The 19,636-nt window shown below is 38.2% G+C and overlaps 1 protein-coding gene across 1 annotated transcript; it reads left to right on the forward strand.

Annotated features, from left to right (window-relative positions):
- Positions 1-7,626: 7,626 nt before the first annotated feature.
- On the forward strand, positions 7,627-15,132 carry LOC140228593 (adenosine 5'-monophosphoramidase HINT1-like). The gene is made up of 5 exons (XM_072308822.1): positions 7,627-7,750; positions 8,849-8,998; positions 11,467-11,571; positions 12,674-12,746; positions 13,132-15,132. Exons 1-5 carry the CDS (start codon positions 7,631-7,633, stop codon positions 13,221-13,223), a joined length of 540 nt encoding a protein of 179 aa, XP_072164923.1. The 5' UTR covers positions 7,627-7,630; the 3' UTR covers positions 13,224-15,132.
- Positions 15,133-19,636: the final 4,504 nt, after the last annotated feature.

Raw genomic sequence — 19,636 nt, forward strand, 5'->3', positions numbered from 1 at the left:
CCACCATGGCATGCTCAACCATGATATGATCATGCACAATTTATAATATAGAATGTCTACTCTCATATATAAAGCAGGGGCCGTATTCTGAGGGCTTATGAAGTGTCTGACTAGCACTTAATTACCGAATTGGTATTCTGAGAGCTTAATTAAGTAGGGGGTCTATTGAATACCATGACAACAAGCGTTTTGGCGGGAAAGTCTTACGCGCTTTGGCATATTGACGCGCGTGCACTTCTAAGAGGACTTAATCATAGAGTTACTTACAAATCGGTATTCTGAGCGTGTGATTAAGTATGAAAGTTAATGGAAAACTTATCATCCATAGAGTGTCATTAACTACTTCGATATCACGCATTGCAGCGTTTTTTCCCGGCCAAAACGATGCTTACCGTCTTCAGCAACCGAGGAGCAGTTGATTCTTGTTGTCATGGTATCCATAGAATTCAGAGAAAAAAAGAAATATAGGCGATCTTCGAGGAATTTTGTCATTTAATGTGAGCTCTTCGCGTGTGTAGGTGAAGGGTTGTAATCGAAGACCAGAGTGTGCGCACGGAGCTCTTGCGTTGTAATTACAGGTGTGTGGAGGAGTGCGCATTGAGGGCATATTTGCGCGCGTGATCATCATTTTGGCTTCTAACAATGCGTTTGATTGGATGGAATAACAATTCGATGGGAGGAACCTAAGATAATCATAGGGGACTTAATCATACCTTAATCTCCTCAGCTCAGTCTACCTCAGAATACCGATTTTGCCCATGATTAAGGGCCTATTAACTTCTCGACTTAATTTCGAAGTTAATTACAGACTTAATTACGGCCTCAGAATACAACCCCAGGGGTCTACTATCTAGCTTCTAGATAGGGAGTTTACTACCAGTTAAGAGTTATAGCATACAATGTAGGGACCTACATCATCAGCACATGTACTTCGGCTCGGTATATCGACAAGCCCTGCGTCCGGTCCGTAGGGTTCTTCGGAAATCACCATCTACAAGTACAAGTTACATCCCACTCGCCACGAACAAAAACTGCTATAATAAGTATAGATCTACAATGTATATACTCGTTCATCCCAAGTCAAGAACTATCACAGACTGGAACACACTCCCATCGACAGTCACCAGCATCACAAACACAAAGACTCCTTCAAAGCAGCAATCCTTCAGTACGTCCAAGAGCAAAGCAACTACATTGTAGATTCCAAACTTCTCTCTCCGCGCAATAAACACCAGCGCACCCCATGTCCGGTTGGCCCCTACTAAGGGGTGTTGGACAGTAGAAACTTTACCCAAGAAGAAGAAGCTGTAGTCATGGTTGTGTAGACGCCTTGTTACAGACAGTATTCATGGTATTGTCAGTAAGTTTTAGATCAGATCGATGCCAATCGGTGTGCTTTAAAGGACAAGTTCACCTTCATAAACATAAGGATTGAGAGAATGCAGCAATATTAGTAGAACACATCAGTGAAAGTTTGAGGAAAATTGGACGATCGATGCAAAAGTTATGAATTTTTGAAATTTTTGTGTTGGAACCGCTGGATGAGGAGACTACTAAGGCTTGTGATGTCATATGAGTACAACAGTATAAAGAAAATGTAACACCGTAAGGAAAATTCAACATATTTTCACTTTTTTTGCATAATAAAAGAGCACTTGACTTGCCTCTTTCTAAAGGCAATGGGAACAATATTACCCATCATAACATATGTCAGTAACGAGTCAAGGGAATGTGTACTTTTTTCAAAAGATGAAATTTTGTGAAATTCTCTTTATACAATGTAGATCTATGTTCCTTATATTGTTGTATGCATGTGACATCATGCACTGCAGTTCCAGTAGTCTTCTCATCCAGCGGTTACTGCTCAAAAACTTCAAAATTTCATAACTTTTGAACGGATTGTCCCATTTTCCTCAAACTTTCAATGAGTATTGATGTGTTCTACTAATTTTGCTGCCTACATTCTCTCAATCCTCAAGGTGAACTTGTCCTTTATGCTCGATAAGACAGGTTCACTCCTGTAAGTTAAGGACGAAACCAGTGTGCAAAGATCGACACATCAAATGAAAACTGACATTTTACTTGGAGAGCAAAAGCTGACCCGTTCCAAAACATTAACTGCATATCCATATAAATTTGCGCTGCATACATCAACTAACAATAAAATGAACAGACCGGACTATGAGAATGCCTCGCGCGGCGCCTTTCGGATAGACGGATACATAGGCCTGAGCTGGGTAGTAAGTGCAGTGTGTAGCTACGAGAGAGTGTACGACGCGGCGCGCCAGAAGGTTAGTGGCGTAACCGTAAATTACGGCGTAATACCCCTCCAATTCATGTTTAATTTTCACCTCTGCAACAAACCTTCGTTGACTTCGTTGATGATCATGCCATCTTATGAAAAAAACCTCAGTCACATTTCAAACCACTGTGATCTACAAATAATTAAAACTCCAAACTTGCCTGTCTTCCGATCGAATGGCAGCATACCAGCAGCAGGTGGTGGTACGATGTATCAAACCGTCTCTGTTTGTTCACGTTGTTCAGGCCATGGCTCCGTGATTGCCTGGGTCTTCAAAGGCTGTTATTTTCTCATACATATATTTTCGCGAATGAGGGGGTCACAGACATTTTCGCGAGATTTTGTTTTCGCGCTTTGGTTCATATCCTCAATGCGCTGCAGCGCAAGGCGACCAAAGAACCTCTTTGAATGCGACACACTTTCACGTATTGTTAAATTCGTGATCCAACTGTGATTCGCGAAATTCGCGAAAATAGCAGCTTATGATAAATTCCTTGCTGAAAACAGTAATTGACATCTTTTTTTTCTTTTTTTCTCTCTCTCTGTTAAGGGCATATTTTTCAAAATGATGAATTTTAGATGATAATAAACTTTAATCTGAATTTAAAAACCCAGAATCTGCACAAATCTTCTCTAGATCCAAAAGTCCGGACCTGTCAAAAGTTACTCTACACTCTAAAAACAGATTGGTTGGAATAACCAATATATTGGTTAAATTTAACCAATCTCGTTGGTAGATATGTGTCCAGCCAATCTTTTGGTTACAGTAACCAATCTCGTTTGGTTCAAATATCAACCAATCTACATTGGTTGCACATTTAACCAACATGGATTGGTTAGTTTAATTGGTTAATCTATAACCAATCCACATTGGTTAAGGGACCAGTGATATTGGTTGGGATTTAACCACATTTCATGAATAAAAAAATACGACTGGTGAGTGTCACACGTCATATTTACGGCTAATTTCAGATCGTACTCCTTAGCTAGACTATAGTGCACAACCAACGATGACGTAATGTTATAACTACAGTCAAACCTGTCTTAGCGGCCACCTCTCTATAGCGGCCACCTGCTTATAACGGCCACTGAAAAATCCCCCGAACGCAATTGCTGTATTATAGACCCTTTATATAGCGGCCACCTGCCTAACGCGGCCAGCGGCCTCTCATTTTGTCTCCCGTGGTGACTATCAACCTGCGTATAGCGGCCACAAAAATTGAGTTGATCCATTAAAGCAGCAATGAGTACGATGTATTTTACGTTCATTGCGTGATTTCTACCGAGTCCTTGCTCAGTCACAATCACACAGACATGATTGACAAAATTAATGCAGCTCTTTGCCACGAAAACCCGTCTTACCACCAACTTGACTAGATTAGATCTAGTCTTCAGTAATGCAGCCCTGAATAGATGCTACAAAGGCAAAGGCAACTCCTAATAACAACTTAGACTGTTACCGAAATGCAGACTAATTAGTGTTTAAGTCCCTTTGAATAAGGACAACATGGTACTTGTCTGCCACTGGGTATTGTTTCTACAGTTTATGTAAATTTTACACATTATCAATCCTCCATCGAACTCAGCTCTCGTGAACCCCGTTCATGCCAACCGGTAGGGATGAACCAGAGCACTTCTCAGGCCCGAAATATTATTCTTAACATCAAAAGAATAGAAGGAGGGAATGATAAAAAAAATGAAGTGAATTGTACAACGAAAATCCCCATAATAGCAGAGCTGCTGCACATGCAAACTTATATGTTGGTTGTTTTTGATTTGTTTTGTTTTTTAAGAATAACATGCGGTATTTTCGGCTATTATAAAATGCAAGTAATGAAATTCAAAATGGCCGCCACCCTGTCTATAACGGCCATCTGTCTATAGCGGCCACTTTTGTTATTTCCCTTGGGTGGCCGCTATAGACAGGTTTGACTGTATAATATGGAACTATACAGGCCTACGGGAAGAAAGAGTGATAAGCAACAGAGTGACAATCCGATCGTAATCAGGAAATATAATGAAATTGTGAAGTTTTGTTTATTTTCGAGAAAAAAAATTGTCAAACGGTCAATGTGAACATGTATGAACCAGTTGGTGCATGATGTCACCGCCCCTCACAACTTGCCATTTATATCAAAAGTTTATCAAAATAACATAGGCCCTTACTTGAAATTTCCATTTTACTTCTTTTTTTCTCTTTCTTTTTTTTGATGCAGTTATGACCTAGTCTCAATCATGATAATTCATTTCCGACCGATCATATTTTGAAAATAGGCCTATTCAGCAGCAGGAATAAAATTATGGTTTACTGCCGATCTTATTAGCTGATTTACGGTTTTCCACGATCAAAACGGGAAACTGAGAGGTGGATGCATTATCACTTATTTGCTTTCACATTATTAAAGAGGAAATCTACCCCCAAATAATATGAATTATAAACTCTAAAAGAAAAATTCCCTCCACAACGTTCCAACCAGGGAATGACAAAAATCGGATAACAAATAAAAAAGATCATATTTTGACATTTTGAAATTTCAATTTTTTTTTCTGAAAACATTCCTTGACCAGTCCTTTTATTATTCAAAATGAGCGAGTTGATGATGTCATACCCTCGCAGTTTTTCATGATTGTATGATTATGAAATTAGGAAAAATTGGCATTTTTAACCAATACATGTGAAAGCAAAGGCCTATTCCCATCCCCAGATATAAAGATACAGTGTATATAAATGTTATGTTGTCATCCTTGACACAAAGAATAATTCCTTGACAGGCGTGATTCAGCAGTTACGAGACATTTATTTAGGAGCAATACTTGACGTAGCTCTGTGCCTAATGAGTGTCTCTGAACCTCTCCACTCAGTAATACAATATGTATATGTATATATATATATATATATATATATATATATGTTGCGAATTCACGTATTGGCTCCAATATAGCGAAGAATCAAGAAATAAACTAGTAATGCATTATTTCGCCAATAAGAATGAGTTTATTGAACAACTCAAATTTTCGGTGGCCTCCACCTTCTTCAGGAGTCTCGACGCGGAATGTCAACTGAATACCAAAACATAAATTGAACATGAAGAGCGCGCACCCATATACACAGAATTGGTTGCTATGAGAGTGCGTACCCTTTAATTTGAGTTGTTCAATAAACTCATTCTTATTGGCGAAATAATGCATTACTAGTTTATTTCTTGATTCTTCGCTATATATATATATATATATATATATATATATATATATATATATATATATATATATATATATATATATATATATATCAGAGTTAATATTTGTTCCTAATTCATTTTAGGCGGGTTTTAAGGCAAGTTTTATATTCACACAACTGAAATATGAGATTTTTATCAGTTTGTGTATGGCGGAAAAGAATAAGAAATTGTGAGAGTATGACATCATTAACTTGCTGATTTTATAACGACTTTTCAAGAAGTTTGTACTGAAAAGTTTCAAAAAGAGCAGAATGGATTAATAACTTCATTATTTCTAATCCGATTTAAGTTTCACACTGTTCATCAGGATTTTTCCCCCTCTTTCTTATCATGTCCTAGTATCACCTCTGTGGATGCGTACCATACAGGTATTATATCCAATACTCAAGTCATGAATTCTTGAGTGGTCCACAATCTACAAGCACTACTTTTTAGTGGACCTCTCAGTACTCTTTTTCTCCTCAAAATAATATACATGTACTTTGTATTTTCCCTTTTATACACATGATTTATTTCTATTTTAGCTATCGTTATCGTTGTCGTTATAGTTATATTAGTTATCGTTATCGTTTATCCTTCGCACTTTATGTGGATGCTTAATAATGATAGATTTTCTGATTTACCTTATGTTATGTTTTGTTGGATATTTGGAAGAACAATGAGAATGACTAAATAAATGAATTGAACTGAATGCCTTTGCTTCTCCAATATTATGTTTACATACGTTTCTCAACACCCCAGTATTATATAAACATAAATATGTTGCTAATAGCTTCCTAGTCTCTCCTCCTGCATAAATTCCATGGCTGCTGCAACTCTAATTCATTATCTGTGAAAAAGATGATAACGCCCAGTACTTTCTCGATTTTTCCCATCTAAAATGAAATCAACTTTTTTTTCACTATATCCAAGTCACTATACTGTAATATGAATCATTTTGTTTTGTGGAAGGCGAACTTGAAATACTCAGGCTAATTATGAAAATATTCAAATTACATAATCAGTCTCTCCTTTATTCCCTACCTTGATCTATGTTTTTTCCTTTTTTTCGAAGGACTAAGAAAGTATTGTTTCTTGAAAGAAAAGAACAAATCGACGCCGATAAAGAACAGCGTAATTTTGTATTGCTATTTCTCATGGTCGTATATATACCCGGGTCTTATATTTCAATCTGTTGACACTATATGCAACATACGCGCGACTCAAGCTATAGGCATCATATTTCTTCATTTGTGTTATACTCTATGGTTGTCTTCATAATAGCAACTGACGGAATACTAGCAATAGACCGCACTTTGTACGACTACAAAGCAATAAATTGCAACTTTTGCAGGATTGTGAAACTGTATAAATGCGCACTGTGCTTTAAATCGTTTTTACTTTCATTTTGGTATACAGCGTCTGACATGTTTGATAGTACTATAGGCCTATACCTGTTAATTATGAAGATACATGTAGTTATTTTGCTGTTGCAGCACCGATTTCGAGGAATTTAGGGCTGAATGAGACATACTGAGACAGGATACTGAGGCGGGGGCGCATCGGGCCGCCCCTCCCCTTATAATATCTTCTTTTTTTTGTGGGGGGGGGGGGGGAATGGGGATTAAAACGAAAGATCATAAAAAGAAAAATGGGATGCGCCCCCCTCCCCTTCAACATAAAGGAGCCTCCCCATTACGGAATTCCTGGATCCGCCCCTGCTGAGGAGCAATCTCTAAGATCCTTGAAAACGTATCTTTTTTATGTTTATAAGACGCTTTGTAAAGACAACTATATACCTCCATCTCCTCCTCATCCTTCTCCTTCTTCTTCTTCTTCTTCTTCGACCTTCATCTTCGACTTTTTCTTTCTCCCTCCTTCTTTTTTATTCGATCTTTATGGATCCCAGTCTTCTTCTTTTTTTTTTTTCTCTCTCTTTTTTTTTTTTTTTTGTCGATGCTATTACTAATTAGCACAGGGTCCTCAATCTCAACTCATCTTACTAGTGGCGCACGTGGCGCCGTAACGAATACCGAACATGTATACAAGTATGACAGTACCGGTACGTGCTTTGCGCTCGATCGTGTACGTGTCTGTGTACAGATTAGTCATGGCTGCTTGCAGGGGTGTGAGCCAACTCCTGCGGTATGCAGTGCGAACTTCAATCTGCAGGCCAGAAACGTTTAGATTTAAGAATATTTCGGTGTCTAAGCACTTGACTGCAGTCCAGGTATGTTTTCCCATTATGTACGGGTAAAGTTCTGTTTACCACTGACGATGATACATCAGAAAATGATTTTAAAATATCTAGACTTTGAAGTGCCAACGTATATTGAAATATATGGGACTGAAGAATGTGCTGTCGTCGAGACGGCGAATGATCATGCATTGCAAGTGGTATTAAACTGTATATTGATAGCCTGATCAGACCAGGGAGGTGGAAACACCCTGATCAGACGCTGTGCGAAGGTGTACAGCGACTGGGCAATAATGAGTGCCTATTGTGTGTACTGAGCTGAGCTGTGAGCTGTAGTGATACCTGGGATGGGACAAAAGCTACGAAGAGGTACCTGGATTTTATAGGTGTCAAAGGCAATGGCTGTTATTCCAATTTGTTGCAATTGATTGATAGTCTCCTTTGTCGATTCATCTTTTTCAACCAATCTTGACAATTTGCATTGCAACATAGAACCTTTAATTAATACTATTTTAGCCGGGGGGAGGGGGGGGGGGGGGGCAGGGGTCTACCCTTTCAACTTACAAGCAGTTAACATTAAAAAAAAAAAAAAACGATGACAACAACAGAAAATAGACATTGATCTAACGTTAGAACTCTACTTTATCTTTGTAGATCTTGATTTTTTTGGACATTGTTGTGATTTAGCCAACTAATCATGTGGAATTTTGTAGGGGAATTCAAATTGTTGTCATTGAGTGAGTGATGTCAAATCCCCAGCTCGCAGCTGCAAATGAGTTGGAAAAAAGAGTACACATGGTCATGAGTGAGTCATGGTGTGGTCATGAGTGATTTTTTTTTTTCTATCTCTCCCTGCTACCTGGACTAGAAATGAATGATGCCTGAAACAAATTTCATATAATAGATGAAACTTTGTTTAATCTTTGGATAACAATGAATCAGAATTTGAAGTTCACTTCAAATTCAAGGCACTTCAGGTAAGAAAGTTTTGGAGTCATAGGAACTGCAGAAGTTTGTGGTGGATAGCAATGAATGGCACAGTTGTTAAAATGCATGAAGTAGTCTTTTTGGAAGAACAGAGATTTCATGGATTTTTTTTCTCTTTTTCTCTTTCTTTATACTGTGATGCAGCTCCGTCCATTCTGTGATGATGGAGAGGTCAAAGCCAGCATTCTAGCATCAGAAGCTCGCAAGACTGACCGCAAGAAGGACAAGCCAAACATTTTCACCAAGATTTTGAACAAGGAGGTTCCCGCTGACCTTATTTACGAAGATGACCAGGTATAGAGTTTTGTAAATCATTCACAGTGTATAACATGATGTTTGCTCCTATGTTTATAAGGTAACATTCATTCATTCACATTAATGTTAATTCAGTATTGTTAATTTGTTAATTCAGTATTTGCAAAGCAAAACTGCACGAGCCTGCAATTCTTCCATTCTACAGATTTATGAAAGATGCATCCATGTTTAAAATTCTATACACTCCCACTTCAGAAAGTAAGCTAAAAGGAAATAAATTACATGTCTGGATGAATTTCTTGTGTTAAGACGCATGGCATATTGAGGATGTAGTCAATAACACAAGCATTCAAAAGCTAGCAATAAAAAAAAAAAAACAACTTCTGTATGCTTTGCATTCCTAAAATAGAATGATGCACTGCATAGTGGGTTGCTGATCCTCGATACAAGGTACAATGTATCTTGAGCACTTTTTTTTTTCTCATGAATTTCCAGCACTGTATAGTATTTGTATTGCAATTTTGCCGATAGAGTGTGGCATATTAGCAACCTACTTGAAGCATGCGACACTTTACAGCAAGACCTCAAATTTTCTTTTACTTTCTTAACTCTTTATGTGCCACGTTCGCACGTCCTGCTCAGTCGACGGCGTGCCAACTTCGCATATTCTGCTCAACAAACAAAGCCGCCAAAACCGATCGATAAATCACTAATCCCGCGGTACAATCAAAGCGTTTCTCGCGCTTTTGTTCCTCTCACATACGGCTTGCATTCTATGTGGTGATTGACTATCAAGCGGTGTTCCCAACTAGATTTGTGTGTACATTCTAAGTTTCTGTCACTACTTTATGTGCAAAAGTCATGCCTTTACAGTAATGTAGCAGCTGGTTATTCAAAAGAAAAATTGAAAATATAATTGCTATACATTGTATATAGAGGCAAGGTTTGACATTCCTCTTTAACTTTGCTCACTATTATGTCCAGCTTAACAGTAATTTGTAGAAGTTATACAAATTGGAAAAGCAGAATTCTTTCTCAAAGCATGACTACCTTCGTGTCTCAGAATGACGTGGCACACAGGGGGTTTTCACCATGGCACATAAAGAGTTAAATACTGGTTATTTAGTCCAGGATGAGAAAAAAAAAAAAATCTGACATATAGCATAGGCATTTAATATTCTCATTTTGCTTAGCAAAGTTACTCATTTAAGAGTATACTCAAGCTTAGTTACTCCCCGATTCTGATGTCAGATTGCATTGTGAAACCAGGAATAATTTTTTGCTCATTAACCTCGTTGAGGACAGTTTGATTTTGCTACAACACGCATTTCCCATAGACGCTTGCCAGAGTATACTTGGGACTCATCCTTAATGTGTTAAAAAAACAACAACAAACAAACAAAACAGAACGAAGTGAATTTTGGTGGATTTGGTGCTAGTGTCAACCAGTATTATTGTAGTGCATGTAGCAAGGTGCTATGATAAACAGATTTCCCTGAAGACTTGCCCAATTTATTGCCATGGATCTCATGATTAAATGTATCATTGCAAAATGATTCCATACTTTTACAATATTTTGATATGCACGAAAGTGGTAGTGTATCACATAGACAATGATGCAGAGCTGTGAAATGCATTTTGTGCATATATATGACCCGCCATGTAAAAGGATCTGGAAGTCGCGGAAGGCTGAACCGAGAAAATCAAGTTTGAAGTCAGATCATCAGAATCGGTCAAAACCATCAAATTTCTGTTTTGGGCATAATTTTATAGTCTAATGTTTCGTCTATCATCTGCCAAAATTTCGAAGCTAAATGATCAAAGAAAAGGCAAGAAATTAGCATTAGAGAAGTGTGTCTTGACGATTTGGATTTAGTGCTGCGGATCGACTCCGCCCTAGCAACAAGGGAGTGATCTTAGTGGTCAATGCGTGGTTCCCTGGTTACTGACTGGTCAAGCTTACGCCCCTGGCCTAAGCTTGAATGAACATCGTGGAGGTTGCTAACAGTGAATGTACCTTCTATTGCTAGGAGGTGAAAACTGTTTTACCTTTCATCAAGCGCGATTGCATTGGAAGGGAAACTTTGGAGGCGGTTTTCTCTAAACGCTGATTTCCTAGACCACTCGACATAATCTCATAAAATCATTGATATCTCCGCAACAGAGGACTTTTATGAGTGTGTTATATGTGAAATTAAAGTGGAAGAGTAAGGGAATAATGTCATGTCATTTTCAACGAATGGACCTCCCCCAACTTTCAGATCCTTTTGTTGTAGTGGGTCACATATGTATGCAAACAGACAAACAAACAAAAATCTTGAAAAAACAAACAAACAATTCAATTGCATGTGTGAAATTGTGAGTGTTGCATAACATTCAAAATGAGAATCATGTTTGTTTTTATTTTTCTGACAATATCTTTAGTGTAAAATCAATTTGATGCAAAATTTTGTGCCTTATGTTTAAATTTAATGTGCTGTAAAAATGATTTCATTCTCTCTTGTCAGTGCATTGCATTCCGCGATGTGAATGCAGTTGCACCAACCCATTTCCTGGTCATCCCAAGGAAGGAGATACCGACCATTAGTGAGGCGGAGGACAGTGATTCTCAGGTGTGTACCGTTAGATAAGTGATGGCAATATTATAAAGCTGATGAGCTAAGGGCCCACTCCCAAAAGTAGAATGGTTTTCTGACGTCTTGACTCCTTAATTTGCCCCCCCCCCCAAAAAAAAAAGAAAAGAAAAATAGATAAATAAATAAATAAATTAAGATAATAGAAACAAAACCAAACACACACACACACTCACACAAAATCTGCTTTGTAACTGGAAAATATTTGTTTGTTGTTTTTTTTGTGTGTGTGTGTTTTATTTGGAACACTTTTGATTACTCTATAGTTTTATGCCAAAGCTCAAAGCATGTAATTTTTTTTTTTTTATCAGTAGGCCTATTATCGATGTGAAATGTGGTGGCATTAAAAATTGAGCTGCGTGAGCATTCTATTCACAAAACATTGAGCATTGACAAAGTAAGAAATGCAGCAAGTTTTTGCCACTGCAATGCTCATGCACTATTGGCTTGGCAGTCTGTTGCTGCTGTAACTAGAGCTCTGACATCACAGCAGTTGGATCTTTTGGATGGATCTTTTGTGTTTGTGTTACGGCTACATTTTGTACAACAGCAAACACCTTTTTCTAAACCTTTATGACATAAGGGAAGAAGTCAACACATTCTTGCCTCAGGGCATGATATGCTATGTCGGGCAGGTTACACTGGAAAGTGCCTGAGTCGCCTGTCAAATCCCATAGCATTGTAAACACTGTCCAATGACCCTGGCATAGAAAGGGATATTATGGAACATTCCGTATAACTCCCCCTCTAATCACCATTTCCAATTAGCCCCTCACCAGTCACGTCATCTATTAGCAAGACCAGTTGAACTATACAGTTAATCAATGCAGCACACTGGCACTGGTCCGAACCAGTACAAATCACTGTTGGACCAGAAACTTTTTAAGGAATAGACCACTTTAAAAAATGAAAAAACTGGGTGCCTATTGGTCTGACAGACAGGTCCGTCCAGCAGAAAAAAATGAGTTAGTGTGCAGCCTTGAGTTAATGAAGCATTTCTCCACTGCCAAAAATATCATTATGATTGCCCTCTGTGGTTCATCTGTCCTAAGATTTCTCCGCTATACTCTGTACCCAACAGTTACTCGGACACTTGATGACTGTTGCCAGGAAGATTGCTGCCACTGAACCCCTTGAGGAAGGCTACAGAATTGGTGAGGATTAATGCCATTCAGCATTCCTAAATTTGTGTCTGATTTTCACCATGTCTAGTTCTGTGCATCTTTCTTGAAGATGTACCATTTTTGTTGTCTATGCAAAGTGTTCCTCACACTGCTACAGAAAATTTTTAAAAGTGTTGCAAAAACACCTGCCTGAGTATACTCGGGACTAATCTTCAAGAGTTAAGCAACTTTAGCCCTGTATTCCTAGACGTGTTAGGTGCAGGGTAAAGGGTAACATTATACCACAAAATGAAAATGCTCAAGGCAGGCATGGTGTCTTGCAGAGAGTCTATTAATTTTAAATAACTAATAGATGTGATAAATTAATGTATTCTCTCTCTCTCTCTCTCTCTCTCTCTCTCTCCTGTATGTGCAGTGATCAACAATGGTAAACATGGCAGTCAGTCTGTGTATCACCTTCACATTCATGTCATCGGAGGTAGACAGATGAAGTGGCCCCCTGGTTAGCCCTTCTTCTTCTTTAGAAATAGGACGATAGAGATGTAGCCTCACCAAAGCCCAGGCCTGCTTCGTGTCAAGAACGTCAGTGTCACAAAGTGGGGCAAAAAGTGAAAAGAAAAAATATGTAATAGACAAAAGTTTGTTAAAATGCATTGTGTGACTATGCAGTGGCAATTGATCTGTGTAGTTGGGTTTCATGAATGACCCTAAACTTCACAGTTTAATCCATTGTTTGTTGAGCAACTCAGCCAGTTTAATCCAGTTACTTGGTACAATGATTAAACCGTGATTAGGGAAATTCTTTGAGTGATTCATAAGAAGATGTGTTAAAAAAAAAAGAAAGTTAAACTTTAAATTTGAAGGAAGTTTGCATTTTTATTTACTTTCTTTTTACACTTGTCATTGGTATCAATTGTTGCAGCCAGTTCTGTGAGTTCGAAGTGTGGGAGGTCAGAAGTGCATAGTTCAAAGGTCACATTCACCACTTCACTCTGGCAGTGAGGACTTTACCAGCTTTTAGGGAAGTTTTATCACACTGGTTTCTGTGATGGCTTTAGGGAAGATGTTACCAGATAAAAGTACATAGACGATATCCCCCTTTGCTCTATATTTCAATGTTGGCATGACAATTTTCATATATTTCCCTGCATGCAATAGAGGAACAGTGTAATATCTGTGCTTAAATTTCATATGTTTGGCATAGATTTCAACAAGTCATGTATTCCAAAAGCTAGGGACAATTGTAGGTTTTATTTGAAAATGACACTGCGGAAGCCCTTTTGGACAGCATTGTAACATTTTAAAATGTGTAACTGTTCAGGTGTGTTATTTTGCCAGGTCTACCCATGTAGGAGATGGAGATGATTGGTTACAAGCAATTTTCCAGCTGTACCTAGTTTAAGTATATGGGCATTTTTTTTTTCTGAAATTTTTAGACAACAGCCAAATGATAAATGTTCCATTGCTCTAGCACTATAATACAGCAAAGAAGTGTTTATTTGTGTTTTTGTCTTGGTGTTATTTTTTTTTTTTTTTTTACTGCAGTTGCAAAGAACTGTTTGTAGCTGACGATCCTACTATTAAAGCTTGTGAGGAAAATATTGGTCTGTAGCTTGAAACAGAAGAGAAGCCGGCGTTTTGTTTTATTTTGTTTTAATTTAAGGCATATTTTTGGTCTTACAGCAATTTCACACAGTTCTTCAGCAGGTGTGGAGCTTCATGCAAGTGTTCAGAGTTAAGGATCAAATCTCTGTCAGTGCAGGTTTTGGTATTGAAAGAGGTGTCTGCCTTGGCTTCCTCTCTGTCATGTGTTGTTCACGCTGGACCATGGGAGCTAGGCTTTTTTGACTCACTGTCAGATGGAGAATATCCCCCATGTTTAACCTCACATCACCACAAGGTGTTATTGCGGCTATGACTTCATAAGATCGGACTTATTGGCATATGATAAGAGTACGTAAAGTCAGGTTTTTGGAATGTTTGCCCATGGCTGTACATGTGTCTTGTTTTGTTTTGTTGATTTATTTTCTTAACACTTGCAGTAATATAATGAAAGATAAAAATGATATAGGCTATATAAACTATCAGAATGGTATTAGAGTAGGGATTAATCCGTACAACTGTATTCTCAGCTTGAGAATAGCTGAATTGGTGCAGTCATCTTATTGTAGGTGTGTGGAGTATGCTTAATGTTTGTCATGATAAATGCAATGTGTGTGCATGTACCGTGTATGATGTAGCAGACACATTAAAAGAGACAATCATTTCGTGGTATGTTACTGTTAAAACCCTAAACATGCAGTGTTAAAATGTTATGTTTGCAAATTTATGAGCTGAAATGACCATATTGCCAATTAATTAGTATTGGACAAAAAGCATGAAAAGCCAATAATAAATATCATTTACGTGAAATGAATTATAGTGATGAGTATTGTACATGTATTATGTAAATGATTTGGGTTTGTTTTTTTTTTTTCTCCAACAGATTTATCCGTGGATGTTATGATATTCAGTGTGATAAACCCATGTAAATCCCAAAACAAATGCATTGAAATTGTTCATTTTGGACCATAACAAATCTGAAACACTACACACTCAAGGAAACCTATCCTGAATGCATATTGTGAATTGTTTTGGATCCAAGAAATAATTTACAAGCAGCGAAGCAGTAAACATTTTGTTAAGATTAAACAAAAATATGACAGTCCAGTTGAATGTTGGTCATGTGACTTTTATATCGTATAGACACCTTGGGCTGTTTCTGAAAGTTATGTGACATAAGCTCTATTATAACTGAGTCTTTCAAACCAGAGGTACCGCGACAATGTCCAGGAAATCTTTGATTGTTTGTTTGTTTGTTTGTTTGTTTGTTTGTTTGTTTGTTTGTGTGTTTGTGTGTTTTCCCTGCCTGTTAGGACGGCCAACGCAAAATGTTGCTCGAAAGTTGTTGCAGTAACTTTTGCAAAATTCTGCCCTAGCCAGCTAGGGTAATTACCTCGACATTACCCTCAACATTACCCCGGCATTACCACGACATTACCACGACAACCCTTCTGTTAATTACATACAATGATGCACTCAATACGCATGTAGTCAGACAGTCCCGACAGAATGACACAGCTCGGGCTTATCACGAGCATTTATTATGGAACCACACCTCCTTTGGGCATGAATGGATAGATTATGGAAATCTAACCAGAGAAGGTTCTCGATGTGTCTCTGTTCAGACGGTACCGCTCGCTCTCTCCTGCAGCCTTATTGTTTGAGGCAATCAATTTTGTTATCCAGATGTTTCTATTTCGTCATCAGGCCAGGGTTAGGTATGTTCATATGGTTTTAGACATTATTATACAACTGTATTGTCCTAGGGAAACCTCGAGCTGCCAATGCATTTCTGAAAGTCGTGTGACTTCAAGGCATAATATAATATGGACACTGAAATTGGTGTTAAAATTTTGATCTCAATACATGTATAAGATATTATTTACCTCCAGAATTTTCAGCTGCCAATGCTACAACCTTCATCAGCGAAATGACTCGTCTTCACCTTCATCACTTGATCAAGTAATCTTTTTTAATCATCAGATACAAGTATATTTGATAAGAAATTAGACGCCACTGCAACCCAACATCCAAACACATCTTAAATCCAGCGAATGACTTATTTTTCAAATTCACAGGAAGCTGATTCCATTGCACAGTTCCCTTGTTGGATACGCTTCATTTCTTAAAGTTTTTACGAGGCCTTGAATTAGTAATTCCAATCCTTGTACTTGTACACTGTATACAACCGTAATGAAAACTCTTTGAATACAAATATTTCATATAGATTCACGAGGCATCATTTCAAGGAAAATCTTATACATGCATGGTAGGCCTTAATGAAACATGTAAATCTCTCCAGACTAAGAGATTACCAGTGTTCAAATACTTAAATTCTTCTTGACTTTGAAATCCCCATTCAACTTTTCTAAACACTGTTTCTCAGCATCCCCCCATACTAGTATCATGCTACAGTAGTCAAACCTGCCTTTTTTAATTACAGATTTTTGAAAATGTTAAAGCAGTATGTTGTGTAACTTTAATAAAGTAGTTACGTAGTAGTACGCTTATTCCAATTCAAATGTTTAACAATACAACTCCTAAAATACTGACGGTGTGTAAGATGTTTGGACATTTTGAATGCAAACTTTTGGAGTGCCGACTTCATACTCTCTCCTTGTTCCAGTCTTGTTACAGAAAGAAATTCACACTTTTTTTCACATTCAAAGCAAGTCGGCTGTTCTTTTTCAACCTTCAATCAATAAGTAATAAATCTGCATTCAATAAATCAGTTAGTGTCTGAGGATTTGCCTTGACATAGTAAAGGCAAGTGTCATCAACATGATATTTTACATGTATTCAAACATTAAGTCAGATCGTTTATGATAAAAACAAATAACAGTGGACCAAGGTTAGACTCAGTGGTACATTGCATCATTACATTTTTGTGAAACTGAACCCCGTTTGCACAGTTAGTATTGCATCCGATGTACAGCTAAAGCTAAAGCTAAACTGTCCCTTCCAGCAAGCTGTAGCTTACTGAAAAAGACAGAGGTTTTCTTCTGGTCGAGAGAAACCACTCCAACTAGATCACCTTTGTTAATATAACTATATCAAGCCAGCCAACCGTGACGTTCAACAGTGACGTCACTGTAGAACGTTTCGGTCTGAAGCCGGATTGATGACAACTGTTTATATTGTTCTGATCCAGATAAGTGTAGAGTTAATCCAGCACTAATTTTTTCAGGATTTTCCGCTATAGTTAGTGAATGAATGGATATAGGTCGATGTCATTATTCATATCACACTTCTTGCCTGGTTTAAATTCTGGAATAGAGACTTTTTTTTTTTTCATTGCACAAGGACCACTCCCTGCTTCAGAGACAAATGTATAATTTATTTAGGATAATAACAATTTGATTCGCAGTTGTATTACCGGAACATGGCAGGTATATTATCTGGTCCGAATGCTTTCTTTTCTTCGAACTTAATGGTGCTCTCTAACTTGATCAAAACGCAAAGTGCCGTCACGATTTGGAGAGCGGTTGCGACCAACAGGGGGCGCACAATACTACTTTGAACTTCACGTCTGATTTCCATATTATGAGAAATACAGCAATCGGTGATTTTAGTTTTATCATTGATAGAAACATTATAACTCTCAATATTGATTTATATATAGGTTTTAATCTCATATATATATATATATATATATATATATATATATATGCATTAATGACTTCAATGATTTCCATATATCACCTGACTGACCGCTACATATACACTGTACTTTCATTTTACTAGGCCAATGCTACGAGTTTTTATAATTTTTCTTTGCTTGACGAATACGGCAGTAACCTTATTGCTTTTCTCTGTATATAGCACTCAGCATTGCGGTATCGTTTTTCGTTTGTTTTTTTTTTTTCGTTTTTTTTTTGTTCCTTTGATAAGAAATAAAATACCATTGTTAATTCAAGATGATTTTTTTTTTTAACGTTGTTAGTCCAAGAAGAGTCCATTTTCTTAATCCGACTTTTCTTTTCAGGTGCATCTCTATTGGGTATACATAAAGTATACTTTTAAAAAGTCGTAGGAATCGGCTACACTGCTCATAGGTTTGTAATTCTTTCCATGATAAAGTTTTTCAATATTTACTTTCCTCATATTCCTCCCAACCTTGTGCCTATTTTTACTGTCTTTATATAGCCTCTTTTTTTCTTTTTTCTTTTTTTACCTGTGGTACAGTAAACAAGATAATGATCACCGAAAGATACCTCAATAACATTTGCCAGCCCTATTTTTTCTTGCTGATTTGTCCAGATTAAGTCTATTATCACTGGCGAAGTGTCAACTGTTACTGCGGAACTCTGGTGGAAATTAAGCCTTTCCATTATTTCACACAAGTACTTTGTATGAGAGGCTCTGTCTGTGCTTAAAACATCCAGTTTATGTCACCATGATTATGTACATTCACTGTTACTTTGACCCCGTTTACAGTGCGAGGCTCGGCCGCGGCTTGGCCCAGCCCCACTTCAGTGTAAACGCGCAAAAGGCCAAATGCGGGGCCAAAATTGGCCTCGCATTTGGCCTCGTTCTGGAGGTGGTCTCGGCCGCGGCCGCGGCCGAGCCCGGCCTTTTCTCAGTGTAAACGCAAACTGGGCCAAATGCGCGGCCAGTTTTAGTCTGGCTTCCAAACCCTCTGCCCGTACTATTTCGCTGTTCAGGATATTAACCCCCTCAACGTCGAAAGCTAGTATAGTTTAGGGTGGTTTTGTCCTGCAAAGGATTTTTCCTTCGGCCCGAACGGCGACTTCGTCGCCACGGAATCCAGCTGGCAAAGGGTCTCAAAACCAGACTATACCAAATTGCGTTTGTTTACAAGCAGAGCGCCACTACACCAAAATATTGAAAGGTTTGAATAAGCGCGGCCGAGCCCAGCAGTGTAAACGGACAAAATTGCGAGGCTCAGCCCGGCCCCGCACTGTAAACGGGGTCAAAGATGCATCAATTTCTCCAACACCATTTCAATAGACTAGAAAATTACGTAATTAGTATGAGGCAACGGCGTAGCCAGGATTTGATCGGGGGGGGGGGGCGGTTAGTCTGCGACCGAGCCCGAGCGAGCGGAGCGAGCGATGGGGGGGGGGGGGGGGGGGAGGGGGAGGTTGCATGTACAAAGTACAGAGTGTGCATGTACAAAGTTTAGTGAGGTAGAGCTTAGGGGAAGAGGGATTCCCCCTCCCGCTCGTAGAGCTTTTGTGTTTTTAGAATTGAAATAAAGCGATCTGGAGCACACTTTTTTTGTGGAAAATTCGGAAATTGTCATTCCCAAAAATGTACTAAGTCTATAGTGGGTAACAAGCAATGGAAGGGTGGCA

The sequence above is a fragment of the Diadema setosum genome, chromosome 5 (assembly GCF_964275005.1).
Source record: "Diadema setosum chromosome 5, eeDiaSeto1, whole genome shotgun sequence".
NCBI lineage: Eukaryota > Metazoa > Echinodermata > Echinoidea > Diadematoida > Diadematidae > Diadema > Diadema setosum.

Bases quoted from the DNA above. Each gene is read 5' to 3' on its own strand.
- LOC140228593 (XM_072308822.1), top strand. From the start codon at position 7,631: ATGGCTGCTTGCAGGGGTGTGAGCCAACTCCTGCGGTATGCAGTGCGA. The intron at 7,751-8,848 runs GTATGTTTTCCC...ACTGTGATGCAG, and splicing joins AGCACTTGACTGCAGTCCAG to CTCCGTCCATTCTGTGATGA. The intron at 11,572-12,673 runs GTGTGTACCGTT...TGTACCCAACAG, and splicing joins CGGAGGACAGTGATTCTCAG to TTACTCGGACACTTGATGAC.